Source organism: Erinaceus europaeus, chromosome 7 (assembly GCF_950295315.1).
Source record: "Erinaceus europaeus chromosome 7, mEriEur2.1, whole genome shotgun sequence".
NCBI classification, from domain to species: Eukaryota; Metazoa; Chordata; class Mammalia; order Eulipotyphla; family Erinaceidae; genus Erinaceus; species Erinaceus europaeus.
This window is the reverse complement of record NC_080168.1, coordinates 122,068,594-122,091,739: the sequence shown is the minus strand read 5'-3', so window position 1 is coordinate 122,091,739 and position 23,146 is coordinate 122,068,594. Positions and strand designations below refer to the sequence as shown.

Below are 23,146 nucleotides of genomic sequence, written 5' to 3'. Positions count from 1 at the left end.
GGCACATCGGGTTGAGCACATGTTACCCTGCACACGGACCGAGGTTCAAGCCCCTCCCCACCCCCCGCAGGAAATAGGAGGACTTGCAAGAGAGGTGAAGCAGTGCTGCAGGTGTCTCACTTTCTCCTCCGCCCGTCTCAGTATCTGCCCTAGCAAATAAAATAAAAATGAAAGAACTTAAGAAACAAAAGGCTGCCATGAGCATTGAATCATTATGATGATAATTAAAAAAAAAAAAAATCGGGGGCCAGGCGGTAGCACAGCGGGTTAAGTGCACGTGGCGTGAAGCACAAGGACCGGCTTAAGGGTCCCGGTTCGAGCCCTGGGCTCCCCACCTGCAGGGGAGTCGCTTCACAGGTGGTGAAGCAGGTCTGCAGGTGTCTGTCTTTCTCTCCCCCCTCTCTGTCTTCCCCTCCTGTCTCTGTTTCTCTCTGACCTATCAAACAACAGCAATCACAATAATAATAACAATAACAAGGGCAACAGAAATGGGAAAAATGGCCTCCAGGAACAGTGGATTCATAGTGCAGGCACTGAGCCCCAGTGATAATCCTGGAGGCTATATATATATATATATATATATATATATATATATATTGTTCTTTAATGAGAGAGAGACCTGCTCAGCTCTGATGTGTGGTGGTGGTGGTGGTGGTGGTGGTGGGAGGGGTGGCATTGGACTTAGGACCTCAAGCCTCAGGCATAAATGTCTTGTGCATAACCACCGTGCTGTCTCTCCTGCCCCAAACTAAATATGGACAACCCTGGACTAAAAAGGAAGTCTGTCCCACGTTCCCCTCAGCTTGTCGGCATCACCTTGCAGCAAAGTGCAGTTGCCTCTCCGTGCCCAGCATCTGTCTGTCTTTCTCATCAGCAATTTCTGCTCAATACCCGGCACTCCTGCCTCTTCCTGATGCAACACATGGCTTGGAAGTCACTCTTCTACATGCTGACGGTCCCATAGCCACGTGCAGCTAGATACACAGTCGGACTAACCATATTTTCACTGGTTTCTTGTGCAGTCCAAAAGGCTGCTGTCAGTAACCCCTGCCACACTCTAGCTCTCTCTCACTCAGTGACTGCTGCCCCATGCAGACCATTTCATCTCCCTGTCTCAGTTTGACGAAGAGAAAAAGAGACCAGAAGTCTGCAGAGATAGTACATTTTTGCCTGCCAGGGGCAGGGGAGGGTGGAATAGAAAGAGAGATCTGCTAAAAGGGCTCAGTTTGTGAGTGCTGAAAATGTTGTAGAGTTAGTGACCGTTGGTGGTACAGTTTTGGGCAAAGCACTCAACTTCTAAGGGTTGACTGTTTGACATGGAAATGCTTTTCAACTGAAGAGGAAAACTTGCTCGGCTCCCAGAGAAGATCTCTCGCTCATCTGTGTCCTGTTTATTTTAGACTTTAAAACAGGCTAGCAGACTTGTTATTCTTTTTTTTTTTTTTTTTTTTTGCCTCCAGGGTTATTGCAGGGGCTCAGTACTGGCAGTACGGGTCCATTGGTCCTGGAGGCCATTTCCCCCCTCATTTTTGTTGCCCTTGCTGTTGTTATTGTTACTGCTATTGTTGTTGGATAGGACAGAAATCGAGAGGAGGGGAAGACAGAGAGGGGGGAGAGAAAGATAGACACCTGCAGACCTGCTTCACCGCAAGTGGGGGACAGGTGGCTTGAACCGGGATCTTTACACCAGTCCTTGTGCTTTGCGCCATGTGCGCTTTAATCTGCTATGCTGCCCTACCACCCAGCCCTCCAGACTTGTTATTCTTATCGCATCATTTTGTAATTCAGCAGAACTTTGAAAAGGTAAATAGATATGTATGTGAATGTGCCAGCTTTATATAAGGCTTAGAGTTTGTCCTATCTTGTTAAACAGGCAATAAAGCTTATTACAAAATGGTGAAATGAATTCCTGAGCTATAGAGTGTCCCATGGCAGGACTGAAAAGCCAGAGAAGTCTTTCAGGCTTGCTAATAATTGGGTCCTGGTCTTTCTTTTTTACTCATTCTAAATTCATTTGTTGTGTGATAAGCCAGAGAGAAATTGAGAGGGAAGGGGGGATAGATGGATAGATAGAGAGAGAGAGAGAGAGAAACACCACAGCACTGCTTTACCCCCTGCAGATGAGGATCAGAGGCTTGATTTTATGTCCTTGTGCTTGGTACCATGTGATTCAATTAAGTGAGCCACTGTCTACCCCCCAAGGGTGCTGGTTTTTTTTTTGTTGTTGTTGTTCCCAGCTCTTAGTGTTTTCACAGGCTGACCTGGGAAAGATGCCTACCGCAGGCTATCCTCTGCTCTCTGGCTAACATTTATTTGCATTTGCTTAAAGCTGCTCAAAAAAGGGGAATGGGTGGTGTGCTCAATTCATTCGGTGCTCCTTCATTTAGATAGCGTCACCGTCTGCCTGATGGTAGTCACTGTGCTGAGTGTGCATACAGAAGTCAACAGAACAGGTGTGCTGCTTACCAGGGTACGTGAAGAATCCACGGTCCAGTGACAGAGACCAGTGTTAACAAATGCACGGCCCACACGTAGGTAGCACCAGAGAAAACGGGAAATAAGCAGTTACTGTGAAGAAACGGAGTGAGGTGCTTCCAGGAGCAAGGAGCTTGGTTGGTGGCCTTGCTTAAGTGTCTGGAGGCCAAAGAACACGCCCCCCTCGGAGATTGATTTCACTGAACACCTGAAAGGAGTCAGTCAGCTGGGGAGACTGGAGAGAGAGCTGCATTTTCAAAGAACACAAGGACCGTGCCTCTCCTTCCATCAGGGAAACAGAAGAAGGGAAGGGTGGGTAAAACCTCCAAGCCAAGGAAGAGAGATGTTTTGAGAGATGAAGTTGCAGGGCTAGTTAGAGGCAACTTGGAGGCGGCCTTGAGGCTCCAGAGGGTTAAGTGGCTGTGCCCCATGACTTAACATCCTGAGCCTGGAAATACGACCTCACTACCAAGAAGATCCTTTGCAGATGAAACGGAAGAGAAGTATTTCAAGAAGAGCTCACTTTGCTGAACTATCTAGGTAGGCCCTGACTCCAAAAAGACACAAGAAAGAAAGGCCTAGACTGGTGTAGTGGCTCTGCCTGTGGACTCTTGAGACAGACAGACAGACAGACAGGGCTTCAGGTTCAAAACCTGTCCTCCCCAGAAGCCTGGTTCACTGCTGGGAGAAAAAAAAAAAAGACTTTAAAGGGAGTCAGGGAGTCGGGCAAAGCAGGTTAAGCATGTGGCGCAAAGCACAAGGACCTCCCCTCCGCTTCCCTCCCTCCCCTCCCCTTCTCTCCCTCCCACCTCCCTCCCCTCCCCTTCTCTCCCCTTCCTCTCCCTCCCCCTCCCTCCACTGCTCCAGGAGGCCATTTTTTCCCCTTTGTTGCCCTTGTTGTTTATTGGTAGTGTTGTTACTATTATTGTTGTTATCTGTTGTTGTCTTCCCTCTCCTCCCCTCCCCTCTTTCCCTTTTGAGAGGGCAGAGAGAAATCGAGTGGGGAGGGGAAGGTAGAAGCTTCCCCCAGCAGATGGGAACCAGGGCTTGTCCAGGGTCCATACACATGCCACACAGCATGTGCCCAGACAGGATGCCAGCACCCAGCCCCTGACACCAAAGTGTGAAAGTGTGACCAGCACTTCCTGCTTCCTGCCTTAGTACTACTCACAATGCATTTGCCTACTTTCCTTTTCCCCTTCCCCCACTTCAGGTTAAGCTCCCCACTTAGAGCTTTTGCCTGTGTTTGTCACTCAGGCCCTGTGCCATGTATCCGTCCGTCCGTCCGTCCGTGCCCCCCCCCCCCCCATCATTGCTCTAAGCGCCACAGGGAAGACTGGGGAACAGAACAAACAGTATTAGGGGTTGGTGAGAGGGGAAGGCTGTGATCTGAGGCAGGTACCCTGTGAAAGAGGAAGCGGTTGTCCCTTGAGTTTTAGGAAACTGGTAGTCCCTCAGCTGAGTGGAAGTTCAGCGGGTTGAGCAGGAGAGGCTGACAGAGGTGGCGAGGCTGTCTGGCGGCTGTGGCGGGCACAGAGAGAAGGCCTAGGCTTCCTGACTAGTTGCGCACTAGTGGATGTAAACCCTCCCCTCCCACCACCAGAATGACTTAGTTCCTACTGAAACTTCTGATCAGAATGGAAGTGTTGTAGATGACGTCCAATTAAAATTACTTGTCGAGGTGAAAAAATAAGGAGTTGAAGCAAGGCATTTATTTATTTATTTTGCAAAAGGGTGTGTCACCAACAGTGGCCATCAGGCAGCAGTGCACCCCCCCTCAGCCCTCTCTCATCTTTTATACCTGACGCAGGACTGCCTCCTCCACCCCTGGGCTGGGCTTCAGAGCTCATAATCTCCCCGTTGCCTAAATAAGGAAAGAAAGAAGGGAGTCTGAGGGTCTCTGCTGGAGGATTAGCAAGGATTGTGAGGCGCTGATCTAAAGAGTACAGAACTGCTGGCCACAGGGGGTCACAGATAACAATTCTTTTTATTATTATTTATTATTATTATTTTAATTTATTTATTGGATAGAGACAGCCAGAAATCTAGAGGGAAGGGGGAGACAGAGGGAGAGAGACAAGAGAGACATATGCAGCCCTGCTTCACCACTTGTGAAGCTTGCCACCTACAGGTGGGGACCGAGGACTCAAATCCTGGGCCTTGAGCACTGCAACATGTGTGCTCAACCAGGTGCGCCACCGCCCGGCCCCCATAGATAACTATATATATATAAATTATACTACACAGTTGTTCTATTCATGTTCTTTTGAAGAAAGACCTAACCATCTCTCACAGAAGGAAACTGAACACAGGTACAGTAGATCCCTCCCCCACCTTCAGCAGTCTCCAAAAGCATCGAGCTTGTGGGTTTCATGGGATGACTTGGTCCCAACAGAGAGCATGGAAGGAAACCCTTAGTGTCACCATCTTAGTTCTCCTGCTGCTTTGTGATTCACTTGGTTTCTCATGATGGATTCATGTGAAATGGAGAGCATGTGCAATCTTGGGGGGTCGAACCCAGGCATCTCACGCTAGAGCGCCCAACACTTTGATTCACTGTGTCGCCTCCTGGGCTGCCCGCTGGGTACGGGACAGTAGCTTTTTTTGAAGGTTCACCTGCAGGTAGAGTTTTTAAAATGATTCCCCAGGTCTACAGTAATCGGAGAGGTTCTAATAGAGAGTGAGAGTTCTCAAGTTTTAGTGTACACTGAGACAGTAAAAAAGAAAAAAAAACAAAACTCAGATTCCTGGGTCTTACCCAAAGAATAGTAGCTAATATAAGTGTGCATTTTTACAGGTTTCCCAGTAATTCTTTCCCCTCTCTCTCTCTCTCTGTCTCTATCTCTCTCTCTCTCTTTTTCTATTTTATTTGAACTATAGCGGGCTGGGAAGTGGCACACCTGATTGAGAGCTCACATTACCATGTGCAAGGACCCAGGTTCAAGCCCTTTCTCCTCACCTGCAGAGGAGGAAGCTTCATGAACAGCAAAGGGGGCTGCAGGTGTCTCTCTGTCGCTATCTCCCCCTCCCGACTAATAGAAAAGGAAAAATGGCCCCCGGGAGTGGTGAATTTGTAGTGCCAGCATGGAGCCCCAGTGATAACCCTGGTGACAATTCAAAAATAAAAATAAAAAAGGTATAGCTTACAAAGACTCAGTGCTTTGAGAATGGGTGAATGCCTACCTAGACTTTGGGGTCTGATACAACTGGGCTGAACACAGGCTCCAGCGGCTTGTCATCTGTCTCCATGACCCTGGTCAAATTACTTCCCTAAGCCTCGCTTCCTCATCTAGACAAGTGTGCTCACCATGTTTGCTCACACTGTTGTGAGTATCAAACGAAAGGCTGCTTATAAAGTCCCTGAAATTACTAAGCACTTTTTAGCAACCAAGTGAAGAACTGTGCTATACTGTGATTGTCAGCCCTCATGGACGTGCGGAATCTGAACAAATCCAATGAGATTTCTCTCAACTGTCAGTGCTTGTCATTATTTTCAAAGTCCCATAGCACCTTTTAGACCATATTATGGTAGTATTTATTCAGAGAAGAATGTTTGTTTTTGTTTTTGTTTTTTTTTGCCCCCAGGGTAATTGCTGGGGCTCAGTGCCTGTACCATGAATCCACTGCTCCTGGAGGTCGTTTTTCCCGCCTTTTTGTTGCCCTTGCTGTTGTAGCCCTGCTGTGGCTATCTTTATTGTTGATGTCGTTTGTTGTCAGACAGGACAGAGAGAAATGGAGAGAGGAGGGAAAGACAGAGAGAGGGAGGGAGAGAAAGGCAGACACCTGCAGACCTGCTCCACCGCCTGTGAAGCAACTCCCCGACGCAGGGAAGTTGGGGGCCTGAACCAGGATCTCTACGCCAGTCCTTGCACTTCGTGCCGTGTGCGCTTAACCGGCTGTGCTATGGCCCGACCCCCTCAGAGAAGAATTTTAAGTTGTTACTTGAATTTTAAATAAGTGTCATTACTTAACCATACTACGCAATGCTTGGATGGTACAATGGACTTAAGAAAGTGTGGTATTATAGTTTATCTGGTAAAAATTACAACATTATCTATTTGTTCTTTAATTCTCTTCCTTCTGTCTCTCTAGATTTTATAAATATGCTTGCCCAAAGATTATACTCTGTTTTTCTTTTCTTAAAATATTTTATAGAAAACACCTTCTCCATAAAGTTCCTCACTCAGTTTTCTCTTTTAAAGGCAGTCCACTATGTGTGTGTGTGTGTGTGTGTGTGTGTGTGTGTGTGTGTGTGTGTGTGAAAGGACTTTCAATAACCTGGAAATGCAAGAATGTGGTCTAGCCCTGGTATTTTTTTTCTTTTTGTAATTTTATTTATTTATTTTCCCTTTTGTTGCCCTTGTTGTCTTTTTTAATTGTAGTTATTGTTGTTGTTGTCATTGTTGGATAGGACAGAGAAATGGAGAGAGGAAGGGAAGACAGAGAGGAGGAGAGAAAGACTCCCCTGCAGGTGGGGAGCCAGGCACTCGAACCAGGATCCTTACACCAACCAGGATCCTTACACCAGTCCTTGTGCTTTGTGCCACCTGCGCGTAATCCAAACACTCGTATTTCTATACAGAAGTGATCTGAACTATTACAACTCTCTTGAGTGTCAAATGAAAAGACCTGAGAGGGGTATTATCTGGGAGGGGTGTAATACTATATTGTGCAAACAGACCCTTTTTTTTTTTTTTTGGTAACTTTAAAAGCATGTAGATTTTGACCCACCAACAAGATTCTTTGGGAACTTATCATGATAACATTAATACATGTCAGAACTGACATATGTGCATCATTTATAAAAGCCAGAGACTTTCACTAAGCTAAACAGAGTAGATTGACTTAATAAATCAACGTATCTTGACGCAGTGGAAAGAAGTCACACACCTGCCTCTGTTAGCCATGAGAGAGTAACTGGTAACGAGGCTTGCCCTCCTGCTAAACACAGTTGTAAGACAAAAGATACTATATCAGGCAACTGCTTTCAGACATGACCAGCAAAACACTGGGCATGACTGCAAGAAGGAAAGCATCAAGGTGAGCCACCTCAGACTCCCACCACCTCACCTCACACTTTGGCTTTGTCCCCACACTCTTTCCTTGCCAAGCTGTACCGGCAGACGTGGTGAGACCTGTGTGCGAGCTTTCCTGAGAAATGGAGAGATTACGGAGCAGGTTGGGGAGTTACAGAAATGGCAAGCAGGGTTTTCTTGTCATAGTTGTTTGAGTGAGGGCCAAGCAGTGACTAACTGCCAGCTTAGAATCTGTGAAGACTGACTGAGATCCCTCCCTGACTGCTGGGTTGAGAGCAGAATGGTAGGACTCGATCAGTGAGCCTGGATCTCTAGCTGGGTCAAAGAAAGGAGATCTCAGGGAACACTGGGAGCAGACCAGCGCTAAGCACCACAACTAAATGAGAAGCTATGCCCTAAAACTAGCTTCAGAACTGAAGGAGACTCCCACCCGCCCCAATTAGTAAAGTCTGACAAGATAAATAAAAAGGGGGTGGTCCGGGAGGTTGTACAGTGGATAAAGCATTGGACTCTCAGGGAGTAGGGCAGTAGCACAGCGGGTTAAGGATCCTGGTTCAAGCCCCGGATCCCCACCTGCAGGGGAGTCGCTTCACAGGCGGTGAAGCAGGTCTGTAGGTGTCTATCTTTCTCTCCCCCTTTCTGTCTTTCCCTCCTCTCTCCATTTCTCTCTGTCCTATCCAACAATGACAACGTCATCAATAACGATAATAACTACAACAATAAAACAACAAGGGCAACAAAAAGGAATAAATAAATATTTTTTAAAAATTGGACTCTTGATCAAGCATGAGGTCCTGAGTTCAATCCCCAGGGCAGCACATGTACCAGAGTGACGTCTGGTTCTTTCTCTCTCTCGGCCTATCATTCTTCACGAATAAATAAATAAAATATTTAAAAGGTGTGTGTGTGGGGGGGGGGTTAAAGCTAAATGCTGAAACCCTGTTGGTAAGGTCTCCTTGACAAAGTTAAGGTTTGGTGTTCTGTACTGTTTCTGTGGCCTAAGCCTGAGTTTAAACATACCATCTCATGGTATGTTTAAAGCTAGACTTTTAGCTGTGTAGGGAGAGAGTTATGAATATGAATATGAATGCGGAGGGGAGTGATGTAGAAGGTATTTTGTGGTGTTTGTAGAAAGTATTTGATGGTGTTGGACTGGAATTGAGGTTAGAAGGTGTTAGTATTTTTATCTTCATATCTATGTGTGGACACATCTTTCCATTTTTATCTTAGTTCCTAATTCTATCAACTGAAATTCTATATGCATATTTTACTGCTTACCTCTGCTCACTGATACACTGGTTGTAGCAAAGAATAAACTCGTCCCCAGATGTTGGTTTCTAAGTTTCACTGAAAGGGGAAAGGAGAGAACAGAAAAAAAGGCCATTTCCTGGGCCGGGACAGGGGAAGTACACATTGGAACAACTTGTAATTATAGAAGCAAGGAAGTGCTCAAAGAATGGTGGGCGCGGAGGCCAGTTTCGAAGGACTGTCACCGTCAAAGTGGGAACAATGGGAGAGAGAAAAGCAGCAATGGCTTTATAACCCATTGAGGAAACTGATCTGAGCCCACACAGACATAAATTGACGAGCAGACAGATGGAAGAAAAAAGAAAACTCCCTTGTGCGTGGTGTGCGTGCTCACGCTGCCAGGGGCCGAACCCGGGAGGCAGCTGTGCCACGTGGTCACTTTTTTGGGTCGTAGGAAGATTTTTTTCCCCCTCTTAAAATAGTAAACTAATAAGTGTTAAGTTTTGTTCATTCACTGAGTTAACTGCTAGCAACTGTACTTACTAATTAATTATGGAAAGTACAATGAATCCAAAAACACTGGAGGGGCTGAGCAGTGGCTCACCTGGTTAAGCGCACGTATTACAATGCGCGAGGAGCCGGGTTTGAACCCCCGGGTCCCCACCTGCAGGGGCAAAGCTTTGCAAGTGGTGAAGCAGGGCTGCAGGTGTCTCTCTGTCCTGACCCCCCTCTCTGTCACCCTCTTGATTTCTGGCTGTCTCTATCCAATAAATAAAGATAATTTTTATAAAAAATTAAAAAGAAAAACCACTGGAAAGATGCTAAAGTTGTGTGTGACAGTTTGTTGAGAAAGAGGATATTTATATGTTCTTGTGTCTCCTCACAATAGACTGACTACAGAGTGGAAAACTTTATAAGGCAGTCAACTCCGAGACCCAGAAAGGAAAAGTAATCCTATCAATAATGGAACCGACATTGACATTGATTGCGCCCTTGATAAAGGCACACAGAACTTCTGTGAAATTGCTGTTATCTGTCCTTAATCTTAGCATGAGGAAACGTGGGGCGGAGGGAGGGGAAATGACGAGTGTGCTTCAAAAATTACGAGCAAGCCCTCTAACGGAATATTAAAGTCAACAAGGAAAAACAACGACCCAGGACATTAAAGACACAGGCAGTGCGGCTCCTGGGTTTTATAAAGGAGTTGAGGAAGTAGTGACAAGTGGCAAAGTCCATCTACTAGTTGTAGATCAAATTACACTGCATTAAATAGTATTTAGTTTCCTGAGTAGTACATGCACTTAGGGTTACTTGTACTATTTATATGCGGTTTATTGAGTATCCTTGCTCTTAGGTCATACATAATGAGGTGTGAGGTAGTAAAGAGACCTTGTGTTTTTAATTGTGTTTCAAGTGGTTAAGAAAAAGACAGCATATATGGGGAGTCGGGTGGTAGCGCAGCGCGTTAAGCGCACGTGGGGCGAAGCGCAAGGACCGGCATAAGGATCCCGGTTCCAACCCCCAGCTCCCCACCTGCAGGGGAGTTGCTGCACAGGTGGTGAAGCAGGTCTGCAGGTGTCTGTCTTTATCTCCCCCTCTCTGTCTTCCCCTCCTCTCTCCATTTCTCTCTGTCCTATCCAACGACAATGACATCAATAACAATAATAACCGCAACAATAAAACAACAAGGGCAACAAAAAGGAATCAAATATTAAAAAAAAAAAAACAGAAAAAGACGCATATATGAAAGTGTCTAAAGAGACAGAATGATAAATCAAGTGGACAAAATGTTTACAACAGCAGAATATACGGGTTTTCCTTGTGTGCCATTGTAGTTTCTCTCCACCCCCCCCCCTTTTTTTTTTTAACCAAAGCTCTGCTCAGCTCTGGCTTATGGTGGTGTGGGAGATTGAATTTGGGACTTTGGAGCCTCAGGCATACGAGTCTTTTTGCATAACCATTATGCTCTCTACCCTCCACTTTTTTAAAAAAAAGATTTCATTTACTTATTAATGAGAAAGAGGGGGAGTGAGAGAAAAAGCCAGAGAACAAGCTTGGTACATGTGCTGCCAGGAGTTAAACTTGGGACCTCATGCTTGAGGGTCCCATGCTTTATGCACTGTGCCCCACCCCAGACCACCACTGTAGTTTTGTTTGTTTTATAAATTTGAAACCATAAAAATGTATCCAGTGTTGGAAGGAGGGGACAGAATCAGGCAGCAGCTCTGTACAGTAAGTGGTGTTCTTTGAGACTTTATTATCAGCTCAGGGAGAGTGGAGAGAATGGAGAGACACAATGAAGGACGGTGAGTATATTATGACAGACACCTTCTGTATATTCTGTATATTCAGTGAATGGATACGGATTTGTTCAAGTACAAAACTGCCTGCCCTGGTAAGGAAAGCAGATGGCCGAGGCCTGGAAGATTTTGGTAAATAGTTTTATATAATCTTAAAATTCTATATTATGAACATTTATTTTCAACTGAAAGAGAAGAATTTAGATAACTTGAGGCAGGGGCTGGCTTAAGCACATGTGTCAACGTGCAGAAGGACCCAGGTTCAAGCTCCAGTTCCCCACCTGCAGGAGGAGAACGTCACAAATAGTGAGGCAGGGCTGCAGGTGTCTGTCTCTCTTTCCCTTTCTATCTCCCTACCTCTCTTCACTTGTCTCTGTTCTACTGAGTTAAATAAGTAAAAAAAAACTCAAGGCAGTGCTATTTCTTTCTAAAAGTATAGCTTACTGAGCAAACCTTTAGTTAGATATAGTTGATTTTGGTTACATTAACAATGCAAGTGTTTGGCTTGGCTGAAGAAAGTTGGTACTTACAGACACAGTAACTGTTGGTGGGCTTTTTTTTTTTTTTTTGCATGTAAAGATCTCCCGTTTGGTGAGGGAACTCTGGGTATTGGCTTCTTTTGCTGTGGTCTTTTTCTAACTGAGAAAAAAAAAACGGGGGTCGGGCGGTGGCGCAGTGGGTTAAGCGCATGTGGCGCAAAGCGCAGGAACCGGCGTAAGGATCCCGGTTCGAGCCCCCGGCTCCCCACCTGCAGGGGAGTCGCTTCACAGGCGGTGAAGCAGGTCTGCAGGTGTCTATCTTTCTCTCCCCCACTCTGTGTTCCCCTCCTCTCTCCATTTCTCTCTGTCCTATCCAACAACGAATTGCGTCAACAAGGGCAATAATAATAACCACAACGAAGCTACAACAAGGGCAACAAAAGGGGGAAAAAAATGGCCTCCAGGAGCGGTGGATTCATGGTGCAGGCACCGAGCCCAGCAATAACCCTGGAGGGGAAAAAAAAAAAAAACCACACACACTTTTTTTTTATTTTTTTATTTTATTTTATTTTATTTTTTTATTAAAGAAAGGATTAATTAACAAAACCATAGGGTAGGAGGGGTACAACTCCACACAATTCCCACCGCCCAATCTCCATATCCCACCCCCTCCCCCGATAGCTTTCCCATTCTCTATCCCTCTGGGAGCATGGACCCAGGGTCATTGAGGGTTGCAGAAGGTAGAAGGTCTGGCTTCTGTAATTGCTTCCTCGCTGAACATGGGCGTTGACTGGTCGGTCCATACTCCCAGTCTGCCTCTCTCTTTCCCTAGTAGGATGGGTCTCTGGGGAAGCTGAGCTCCAGGACACATTGGTGGTGTCTTCAATCCAGGGAAGTCTGGCCGGCATCCTGATGACACCTGGAACCTGGTGACTGAAAAGAGAGTTAACATACAAAGCCAAACAAATTGTTGAGCAATCATGGACCCAAAGCTTGGAAAAGTGGAGAGGAAGTATTAGGGAGGTACTCACTGCAAACTCTAGTATACTTCTGCTTTCTTACTTTGGTGCCATACTCCAAACTCAGTCAATTTCTGTTTTGCGTTTCTACTTCTTTTTTTTTTTTTTTTACATGCATAACATTCCCCAGATTCCCATTTAGCAATACCACCCCCACTATTTCATTCATCATTTTTCATGGACCTGTATTCTCCCCACCCACCCACCCACCCCAGAGTCTTTTACTTTGGTGTAATACTCCAATTCCATTTCAGGTTTGACTTGTGTTTTCTTTTCTAATCTTGTTTTTCAACTTCGGCCTGAGAGTGAGATCATCCCATATTCATCCTTCTGTTTCTGACTTATTTCACTCAACATGATTTTTTCAAGGTCCATCCAAGATCAGCTGAAAACGGTGAAGTCACCATTTTTTACAGCTGAGTAGTATTCCATTGTGTATATATACCACAACTTGCTCAGCCACTCATCTGTTGTTGGACACCTGAGTTGTTTCCAGGTTTTGGCTATTACAAATTGTGCTGCCAAGAACATATGTGTACACAGATCTTTTTGGATGGATGTGTTGGGTTCCTTAGGATATATCCCCAGGAGGGGAATTGCAGGGTCATAGGGTAGGTCCATTTCTAGCCTTCTGAGAGTTCTCCAGACTGTTCTCCACAGAGGTTGGACCAATTGACATTCCCACCAGCAGTGCAGGAGGGTTCCTTTGACCCCACACCCTCTCCAGCATTTGCTGCTGTTACCTTTTCTGATGTGTGACATTCTCACAGGAGTGAAGTGATATCTCATTGTTGTCTTGATTTGCATTTCTCTGACAATCAGAGACTTGGAGCATTTTTTCATGTGTTTCTCGGCCTTTTGGATCTCTTCTGTGGTGAATATTCTGTCCAATTCCTCCCCCCATTTTTGGATGGGGTTATTTGTTGTCTTGTTGTTGAGTCTGGTAAGCTCTTTATATATGTTGGTTATTAAACTCTTATCTGATGTATGGCATGTAAAGATCTTCTCCCATTCTGTGAGGGGTCTCTTGATTTGGGTAGTGGTTTCTTTTGCTGTGAAGAAGCTTTTTAATTTGATGTAGTCCCATAGGTTTATACTTGCCTTAGTCTTCCTTGTAATTGGATTCATTTCATTGAAAATGTCTTTAAAATTTATGCGGAAAAAAGTTCTTCCAATATTTTCCTCTAAGTATCTGATAGTTTCTGGTCTAACATCCAAGTCCTTGATCCACTTGGAATTTACTTTTGTATTTGGTGAAATACAGTGATTCAGCTTCATTCTTCTGCATGTTTCAACCCATTGTTTCCAACACCATTTGTTGAAGAGACTCTGCTTCCCCCATATAATAGTCTGGGCCCCTTTGTCAAAGATTAGATGTCCATACGTGTGGGGCCTCATTTCTGGGCTCTCAATTCTATTCCACTGGTCAGTGTGTCTGTTCATGTTCCAATACCAAGCAGTTTTGATGACAATGGCCCTATAATATAGTTTGAGATCTGGCAGTGTGATGCCTCCGGTTCTGTTCTTTTTTCTCAAGATTGTTTTGGCAATTCTAGGTCTTTTCTGGTTCCAGATAAACATTTGTAGCATTTGTTCTATTCTCCTAAAAAATGTGCTTGGGCTCTTGATGGGGATAGCATTAAATTTGTAGATGGCTCTGGGTAATATATTCATTTTGATGATGTTAATTCTTCCAACCCATGAGCATGGAATATCTTTCCACTTCTTTACCACACACACTTTTGTGTAGGAGAGAGAAAGAGGGAGAGGGAGAGGCAGACCACAAGACTGTTCAACCACATGGTGGTACCAGGAATCAAACCTGGGTCCTCTGAACCTGCAAGCATGAGAGTCCAGTGTACAATTACTGTGCTGTATCCCCCGCTCCTTTTGCTGGCTTTTCAAGAATCTCACTTTATTGAGCAAATACTGATTTGCACAGTTGTCGTCAGAATTATCATCTCCCCAAGATGGGTGTCAGCACATCTCAGCCTTCACCCAGCCAGTACCTTCCTCTCTTGGTGGGTTTTTGTTGTTACTGTTTTACTGTTTGTTTTGTTTTCCCCAAAGGGTATAATTAACAGTGGTGCTGGGGATTGAACCTGGAAGCTTAGTATCTCAAGCATGAAAATGTTTTGCATAACCATTAGTACTGTCTTCTCTAGCCCTGGTGTTTTTATTTAATATTATTATCTTTTATTTATTGGATAAAGACAACCAGATATTGAGAGGGAAGGGGTAGATAGAGAGGGAGAGAGACAGAGAGACAGCTGCAGCCCTGCTTCACCGCTCGTGAAGCTTTCCCCCTGCAGGTGGGGACTGGGGGCTCGAAACCAGGTCCTTGCAACCAGGTGCGCCACTACCTGCCCCGCTTCTTTTTAGTTGTTTTTTTTTTTAATTATCTTTTATTTATCAGCCCTGGTGTTTTGAACATAATAGGGAACTGGAAGAAATGATAGAGGGAAGATGACCAGAGGACTCTGAACTCAACTCCATCAGAACCCAGAGGAGAAAAGGGAGGGACACTCAGAGGTAGTAATAGGTGTAGGTGTGACTTGCAAAGGAAGAGAAGATGGAACCATGGGGAAAAAAAGGGGGGGCATATATATATAGACAGATAGTTATAGAAGTAATAGTCAATCCATATCTATGACTGGGAGAACTGGAGCTTCCAGTGGAGGCATTGGGGATACTCGGGTAGTGGGAATGGTGCAGAATTCTAACCCTTTTATCTTACAATTTTGTAAGTCAATATGAAGTCCCTAATAACAATTAAAAAGAGAGAGAGTGAGAACAAAGTTCTCTCCACTCGCACGTTTCTGTGTAACTAACTCCTAGAGGCTCTGCCTAGCAGCACATGGACTTTGTCTTGTGTCGGCAAGAAAATTTCTGGAAACAATGGGCTGTTATCATAAAATATAAATAAGTCCTCTTTACCCAGGTAGATTTATAGTTAATGCTTTTGCTCAACTTCCTCTCTTGCCCATTTTATCTCAAAAACAGACCCGTCAAATACTGAAAAGTCACAGGATCTGACATTTTAAATTATGTGGTAATGTTTATATAGGGCGTGGTTCAAGGAAAATATATAAAAGCAAATTTTAAGTTGGCATAGTGTAATGCTGACATCAGTGAGCAAATACATTTTATTATCATGGGATTAGGGTCTGGTGGGATCAAGTTAAGGAAGTGAGGAGAAAAATACAGTGTTTTTTTTTTTCATATGAAATAGAATTCATGAGCAGTAAGGGAAGGAGGGCAAAAGAGGAGGGGAGGAGGAAAGGGAAAGAGAGAAAGATACAAAGAGAAGCCAGAGTGCATGCAGAATTGGGATCAAATTGGGAGCCTCAGGCATGCAGGCCCTATCCTACCAAATAGCTCCCCCACCCCCACCCCGCAGCAGCATTTTAGTTTCTAAGATGAACACACTTACGGAACTTTTTCGAGTTATGTCCTGAGCCACGCTATTGTCATAGGAACACCCCTGCTTATGCTTTTCCATAATGACAGGCCTCTGAAATGCCACCTCACCCCACGGTTAGGCTGTTTCTTCCTCTAAACTATTGATTGATCCTGCTCTTTCAGTGATTTCTTGTTGGTGGGGCCCAGGCTGATAACAGCCAGTGCTGGCTTAATGTGACTAATGGAGCTATCAACTCTATATTTATCACGTTTGAGTGGCTACTCAGGTTAAAACACCCTTGGAATCTTCTAATAAAATACGTGGAATTTCAAGCTTGTTGTTCCCTTCCTGGTTAAACTTCCTGGTCTTATCTCTCTTAACCTCCTACCCCAGCCCAGTTAACTGTTGTTTCTCTCTCTCTTTTTTTTTTTTTCTTTCTATAGTGCCACATATACACACAAAGGTGTGTGTGTGTGTGTGTGTGTGTTACCTTGGGGGACCCCAAATTACATAGGTGTTAAAACATCTTTCTAAATCTCCTTAAAGGATTTGATGAGGCTCTTCACCTTCTTAGAATGTTTGAATGGGGGGCCAGGCGGTAGCACAGCGGGTTAAGCGCACAGGTACTAAGCACAAGGACTGGCATAAGGATCCCAGTTTGAGCCCCTGGCTCCCCCACCTTCACAGGGGCGGGGGGGGGGGGTTGCTTCACAAGTGGTGAAGCAGGTCTGCAGGTGTCTATCTTTCTCTCCCCATATCTGTCTTCCCCATCTCTCTTGATTTCTCTCTGTCCTATCCAATAATAGCAATGACAGTTGTAACAACAAGGGCAACAAAATGGGGAAAGTGGCCTCCTGGAGCAGTGGTTTTGTGATGCTGGCGCCCAGCCCCAGCTTGAGTTCCTGGATGTTTGAGTCGGTGCTTCCTCATTTTGCAGGCATGGCTCCTACTTGCTTTCTCTCCAGACTCAATGCCTTCACCCTTTTGCTTATCTCTGCACTCTGCACACTTCCTAAGTGACCTCCTCCAGTTTCCAGTCTTTATGATATTATTCTGACTGCAGCTGCTAACAGTAACTACAATAAAGAAGTATATACTGGTAGCTATTTGACATTATGGCAACTTGTGAATTTAAGTGTAATGAGAGTGGTAAACTCCTTGTTTCCCTTATTTTGCCTTTAATAGCCCCAGATAATACAGGTCCTAATGTAAACATTTAAAAGCTTGATAAGTTGTGTGGAACCTCAGTTTTTTGTACTTTTTAAAAAGGAGGGTCTTGGACAGCATCATAGCTTGAAACTTACTAATTTTCACCATTTTATAGGGAAACTGTATTGTGTTCAAATGAATTTACATACATCTAAAGAAGTTAGAAGCTTTTAAGTAACTAGTTTTCTTCTGACACTATTTCAAATTTGTACAGTTGAAATTTTCTAAGCACTCTAACCTTGATTGAATGGTACCAGTGACCTGATTTCTGCTATTGGAACTTCAAATATATATATATATGAGATTTGGCTTGGGGGCAAGAGCTGTATTTATTTTTCATTTTTTCATCTTTAATGCAAGACATTTACTTCCACCATGAACTACATTTGTTTATCTTTTTTTTTTTTTTTCAGGCCTTAAGCTAACATCTGACACACAAAATCATTGTAGTAGTTTTGGAATGCCATAAATGACAGAACAGAGACTTTTAATGTCATCATATCCAGTCATTAAAAAAGACAGTACTAGGTCAGTGAACAAGAATGGACTACAGATGGTAGATTTAAAATATTGTCAGTGATAAATTTCCTGAAGTTGATAAATGCACTTTGCACACGTTAAGAAAAATACCCTTATTCCTAGAAATCTAAAACACACTAAAGTGTTTTGAAATAAAGATTCTGTGATTATGTTTATCTTTACTCTTAATTTGGAAAAAAAAATACTCCTATTGGATTGTTGGAAAAGTCATGATGTATTTTTCGACATTTTTCATTGCACTGTGTGTGCGTTCTGGTCACAGTTTCTGTGTATGGAAAGAGACAGAATGAGTCCAACAAGACGAGGGCCAAGTAATATCAACAGCTACATGCTCAGCCTCAGTGTGTAGAAATAGTGACATCTTTCCAGTGAGGCCCAGAACTTGTATGCACTCTGTTAGAGGGTTACCTTCTCCTGATGTATGGCTGGCTATTGAGTTTTACCCCAAGGCCCTGGGGTCCTGTAATCCTGCTCTCAGCCAGGCTTGGGGTGTTTTGGGGTTCCTTTTTTGAAAGTCTTTTTAATTTATTTATTTTTTTATTACTCAATCAGCCTTGCAACCTTCAGCCCCAGTCACTTGGCTGTCTTGCTAATAATGGTCTGCTGCCCATTGTAGTGAGACCTGTCTCCCTGTGCACTGTAACAAATGATGGTTTTGTTCCTCTGTTTCTTGCCAGCAACTGGTTCTTGGGATACGTTCCTCATGCTATGGAATTTCAAGCCTCAAGCCCGAGCTTTCAGATATGTGGGCCACAAGGACGTCGTCACCAGCGTGCAGTTTTCCCCACTCGGAAACCTACTGGCGTCGGCTTCACGAGACAGGACCATCCGACTCTGGATTCCAGATAAGTAAGAGACACTAACACCTGAGATGCTGCTGCGGACTTTGAAATGTGTGAGGGAAACACTGCGCCTTGTGCGGGTCTGGGAAGTGCCTACTCACACCCCTCCCCATACTTGGACCTGGCTGAGTCTCACCCAAGGCACACCGTCCTGGCCATGAAGTCAAACTGCTTCATGCCATTTCGCCCACATCTTTCACTCTCATTACATCTCCTTTAAAAAAATATTTAGGGGGTCGGGCGGTAACGCGGCGGGTTAAGCGCAGGTGGCGCAAAGCTCAAGGACCGGCGTAAGGATCCCGGTTCAAGCCCCCGGCTCCCCACATGCAGGGGCGTTGCTTCACAGGTGGTGAAGCAGGTCTGCAGGTGTCTGTCTTTCTCTCCCACTCTCTGTCTTCCCCTCCTCTCTCCATTTCTCTCTGTCCTATCCAACAACGAACGACATCAACAACAACAATAATAACACAACAAGGCTACAGCAACAAGGGTAACAAAAGGGGAAAAAAAAAAGGCCTCCAGGAGCAGTGGATTCATGGTGCAGGCACTGAGCCCCAGCAATAACCTTGGAGGCAAAAAAAAAAAATTCTTACTTTAATGAGAGAGAGAGAGAAAGAGAAATAGACACTAGAATTGCTACTCAGCTCTGGTTTATACTGGTGCTAGGGATTAAACTTGGGGCCTCCGGGGCCGGGCCTTAGTGCCACCGGTACGCATGACACAACGTGCAGACTGGCATAAGGATCCGGGTTTGAGCCCTGGCTCCCCACCTGCAGGGGGGTTGCTTCACAAGTGGTGAAGCAGGTCTGCAGGTATCTGTCTTTCTCTTCCCCTCTCTGTCTTCCCCTCTCCATTTCTCTCTGTCCTATCCAACAACAGCAATAACAACAATAACTATAACCACAACAACAAGGGCAACAAAATGGGGGGAAAATGGCTTCCAAGAGCAATGGATTCATAGTGCAGGCACTGAGCCCCAGCGATAGCCCTGGAGGCACGCGCGCGCGCACACACACACACACACACACACACACACACACAAATGTGTTTAAACTTGAGACCTCTGGGTCTTTGGCAATGAAAATGTGGTGTGCAGACAGCTGTCCTGTCTTATCTCCCTGACCCTTGTCTGTTCTTCCTCCCCCTTCTTGTCTTCCTGCCCAACTTCATTCATTGTCACTTAATTGAGTAAATGGTAACCACCCGACTCCCGTCACGATTATCTTAAATCGGGGGAGGCAGTGCGTTTGTTAGCTATCCCTTTACAAATCTGACGTAAATTTCAGATCATTGCTTCAGAGAGATACACATCAGCATGTATAGTCAAAATTTTAGTTTATTCATCTCCTAACACTCATTGACAAATCTCTTATAGGCTTTTCAGCTTCGTAGAAACTCTGGTGCAGGGGCCAGGTGGTGGCATGCACACACCACCATGCACAAGCACCCGGCTTTAAGCCCTGATCCCCACCTGCAGAAGACCAGCTTCATGAGTGGTGAAGCAATGTAGTGCTGCAGTCTCCCTCTCCTTCTCTCTCTCTCTCTCTCTCCCTTCCTCCCTCTCCCTTTCTTTATCTCTCTCTCTCTCTCTGAATAGGGGGAGGTGTTTTAGCAGCTGGTGTATCATCTCTCCCCCTCTTGCCATTTCTGTTTGTTTTTTAAAAAATATTTTTATTTATTTATTATTGGATAGAGACAGAGAGATTCACAGCAGAGGGGGAACAAGAGAGGGAATGAGACAGAGAGATACCTGCAGCCCTGCTTCATCACTCCTGAAGCTTTTCCTTTGCAGGTGGGGCCCAGGGGCTTGAACCTGGGTCTTTGCTCATTGTAATGTGAGCACTTAACCAGGTGCACCACCACCTGGTACCCTCTCTTTTCTGTCCTTTTCCCCTTTCCTTCTGGGTTTCTGTATCTATGCAGTCAATCAATCAATCAATCAATCAATCAATATGTACATATATATGGCACAAGAGCTATAATTTGATGCATGTCATTATCGGGAAAATTATTATAGAATTTTCTTGCTGAAGAGAATTTCTGACAAAAGTCTATACCATTGCATTTATGTCCTGTGCTATTATAACAAATCTCTCTGTAAGAGGCTTTTCAAACTCTTATCGACAGCCCATCAATTTTCAGTGTTAGTAAGCCACAATTTAATTATTAATTAATTTTTAATTTTTTTAAAAGTTTAAAATGGAGAGAGGAGGGGAAGACAGAGAGGGGGAAAGAAAGACAGGCACCTGCAGACCTGCTTCACTGCTTGCGAAGCGACTCCCCTGCAGGTGGGGAGCCGGGGGCTCAAACCAGGATCCCTGAGTTGGTCCTTGCGCTTTGTGCCATGTGTGCTTAACCCACTGCACTACCGCCCAGCTCCCTGCAGGCTCCAGTTCTAAAGAATGTTTAAATTCTTGGTCTTACAAAATGTCAAACACATGTGGAAACAGAATGTATGACCCAGCCGCCCTCAGGCACCACACACCCATCACCCAGTTGCAATCAGAGTCCTGTCAGGCTTATTTCACTGCTTCCCTCCTCCCTCTTTATTTTTCCCTCATGTGTTTTTAGAGTACACACTTCACTTCTCTCCAGAAACACTTGGGAGGATGAAGATTTCAGCCTTTTCTTTGACTTTGTTGTGAGACAATGATTTGTGATTTGCAACAAAAAGGGCTTAGGCACTCCAGACTAAAAAAAAAGTTCATAGCACAGGATAATGTGCTAGCAATGGGAATAATAATAATAATAATAATAGTAATAACTACTACTACTATTTGTAGCCACCTAAGGGATGCACTAGTCCAAGAGATTTGAATGTTACCCTGACAGCAGTAAAAGCATTTGAAGAGAAGGGACACTGTGGATAGGGTGGAGACTGATTTGAGGTTCATAAGAGACCTACCCGGTGACCCAGCAGTTCCTCTCTCATGAGACGAAAACACATTATTGGAAGAACTATTTCCTGAAGTATTAACTTCAAGGATTTAGGACTAGTGGTTGCACAATCTTCAGCACAGCACAGCTTCAGATTCCTGCGACTAAGTCAAGGAAATCAGAGTGAACAAACTTGTCCATGCGTAGACAAAACTAAAACTGCAGTGAGTCATTCATTTCTACCGGCTAGTCTAAGTAGAACAATTTAGCGCTGCAGAGACCTCAAACTGGTCTTTGTAAATCATGTCGGGGGGGGCTTGGTGCTGGTTATTGACAGGGGCACCTTGTCCCTCTCTCCAGAGAGAAGAAGCAGAAACGACTGGACTGTTTAAGGGCTAGGCTTCTTATCACTCCTGCCTGAAGAGCATCACACTGGGCAGTTGAGAATTTGGACCCCCAAAAGATCAGTAATGTACGGGAGTCCCAGAGTCACACAAGGTGAGCAGCTAGAAATGTGCTCACCAGCACCAGGGTCATAAACACAAGGCATTGCCGTCTTGGTTCGTTCCATTTCCTGTCGAGACCGGATCTAGTGGTTAGAACAGCCTCCAGAAAGAAGGTGGCCCGGGTAGTCTGGGGAGTGTGGACAGCAGGACTGGAGATCCGGGCAGACTGTGATGATACTGGCTCTTAGTCATCTTCATGATTTTATTCAACCTCCTATACTTGAATTCAGGCAAAATTCCTCCTGTCTGCTACTCAGAACTTTTCCTTGAAACCTCCCAGAATTAGGGCAGACTGCAGAATGACAACACAAAATGACTTTCTTTTCTCCTCCCTTCCTCTCCTCCTCTCCCTCCCTCTCTCCCTCCCTCTCTCCCTCCCTCTCTCCCTCCCTCTTCCTCTCTCCCTCATTCTCTCCCTCTCCCTCTCCCTCTTTCTCTTTCTCTCCACCAGGGTTATCACTGGGGCCAGGTGCCAGCAGTACGAATCCACTACTCCCGGCAACCATTTTTTCCTTTCTATTTTATCTGATAGGACAGAGAGAAATTAAGAGAGGAGTGAGAGAGAGAAAGAGAGAAAGATAAACATCTGCAGATCTGCTTCACTGCTTGTGAAGCGTCTCTCCTGCAAGTGGGGAGCAAGGGCTCAAACCCAGATCCTTGAACGTGGTAATGCATGCACTCATCCAGGGGCACCACCACCTGACCTCACAAAAAAGACTTTTTATATCTGAAGCTCCAAAGTCCCAGGTTCAACCCCCTGTACCACCATAAATCAGAGCTGAACAGTACTCTGGGAAAAAAATAGGGGGTGTGGGGCAGCACAGCGGTGTGTGTAGGGGGGAACCTTACAGAACTAGTACTCTGAAGGCTTCTTCCCATTATTAAAAGTACCGAGGGAGTTGGACAGTAGTGCAGCGGGTTAAGCGCAGGTGGCACAAAGCAGAAGGGGATCCCGGTTCGAGCCCCCACATCCCCACCTACAAGGAAGTCATTCACAATCGGTGAAGCAGGTCTGCAGGTGTCTATTTTTCTCTCCCCCTCCTGTCTTCATTTCTCTCTGTCCTATCCAACAACAGTGACATCTACAAGTAACTACAACAATGAAACAAGGGCAACAAAAGGGAATAAATTAATAAATAAATATTTTTTTAAAGTTCTGAGTCTAAATATTCTTGGCACACTATAATCTGGTGATAGAGATTCGTGACAGTCACC

At 44.8% G+C, this 23,146-nt stretch overlaps 1 protein-coding gene across 4 annotated transcripts in view; it reads left to right on the top strand.

The window, feature by feature from the left end:
• POC1B (POC1 centriolar protein B) overlaps positions 1-23,146 on the top strand; it is a 125,533-nt gene that overhangs the window by 8,888 nt on the left and 93,499 nt on the right. For all 4 annotated transcript variants that reach the window (XM_060195508.1, XM_060195509.1, XM_060195507.1 and 1 more), the window contains exon 3: positions 18,387-18,558. In XM_060195508.1, the coding sequence (XP_060051491.1) occupies positions 18,413-18,558 (146 nt within the window). In that variant the 5' untranslated portion in view covers positions 18,387-18,412. The remainder of the gene's footprint in view (positions 1-18,386; positions 18,559-23,146) is intronic.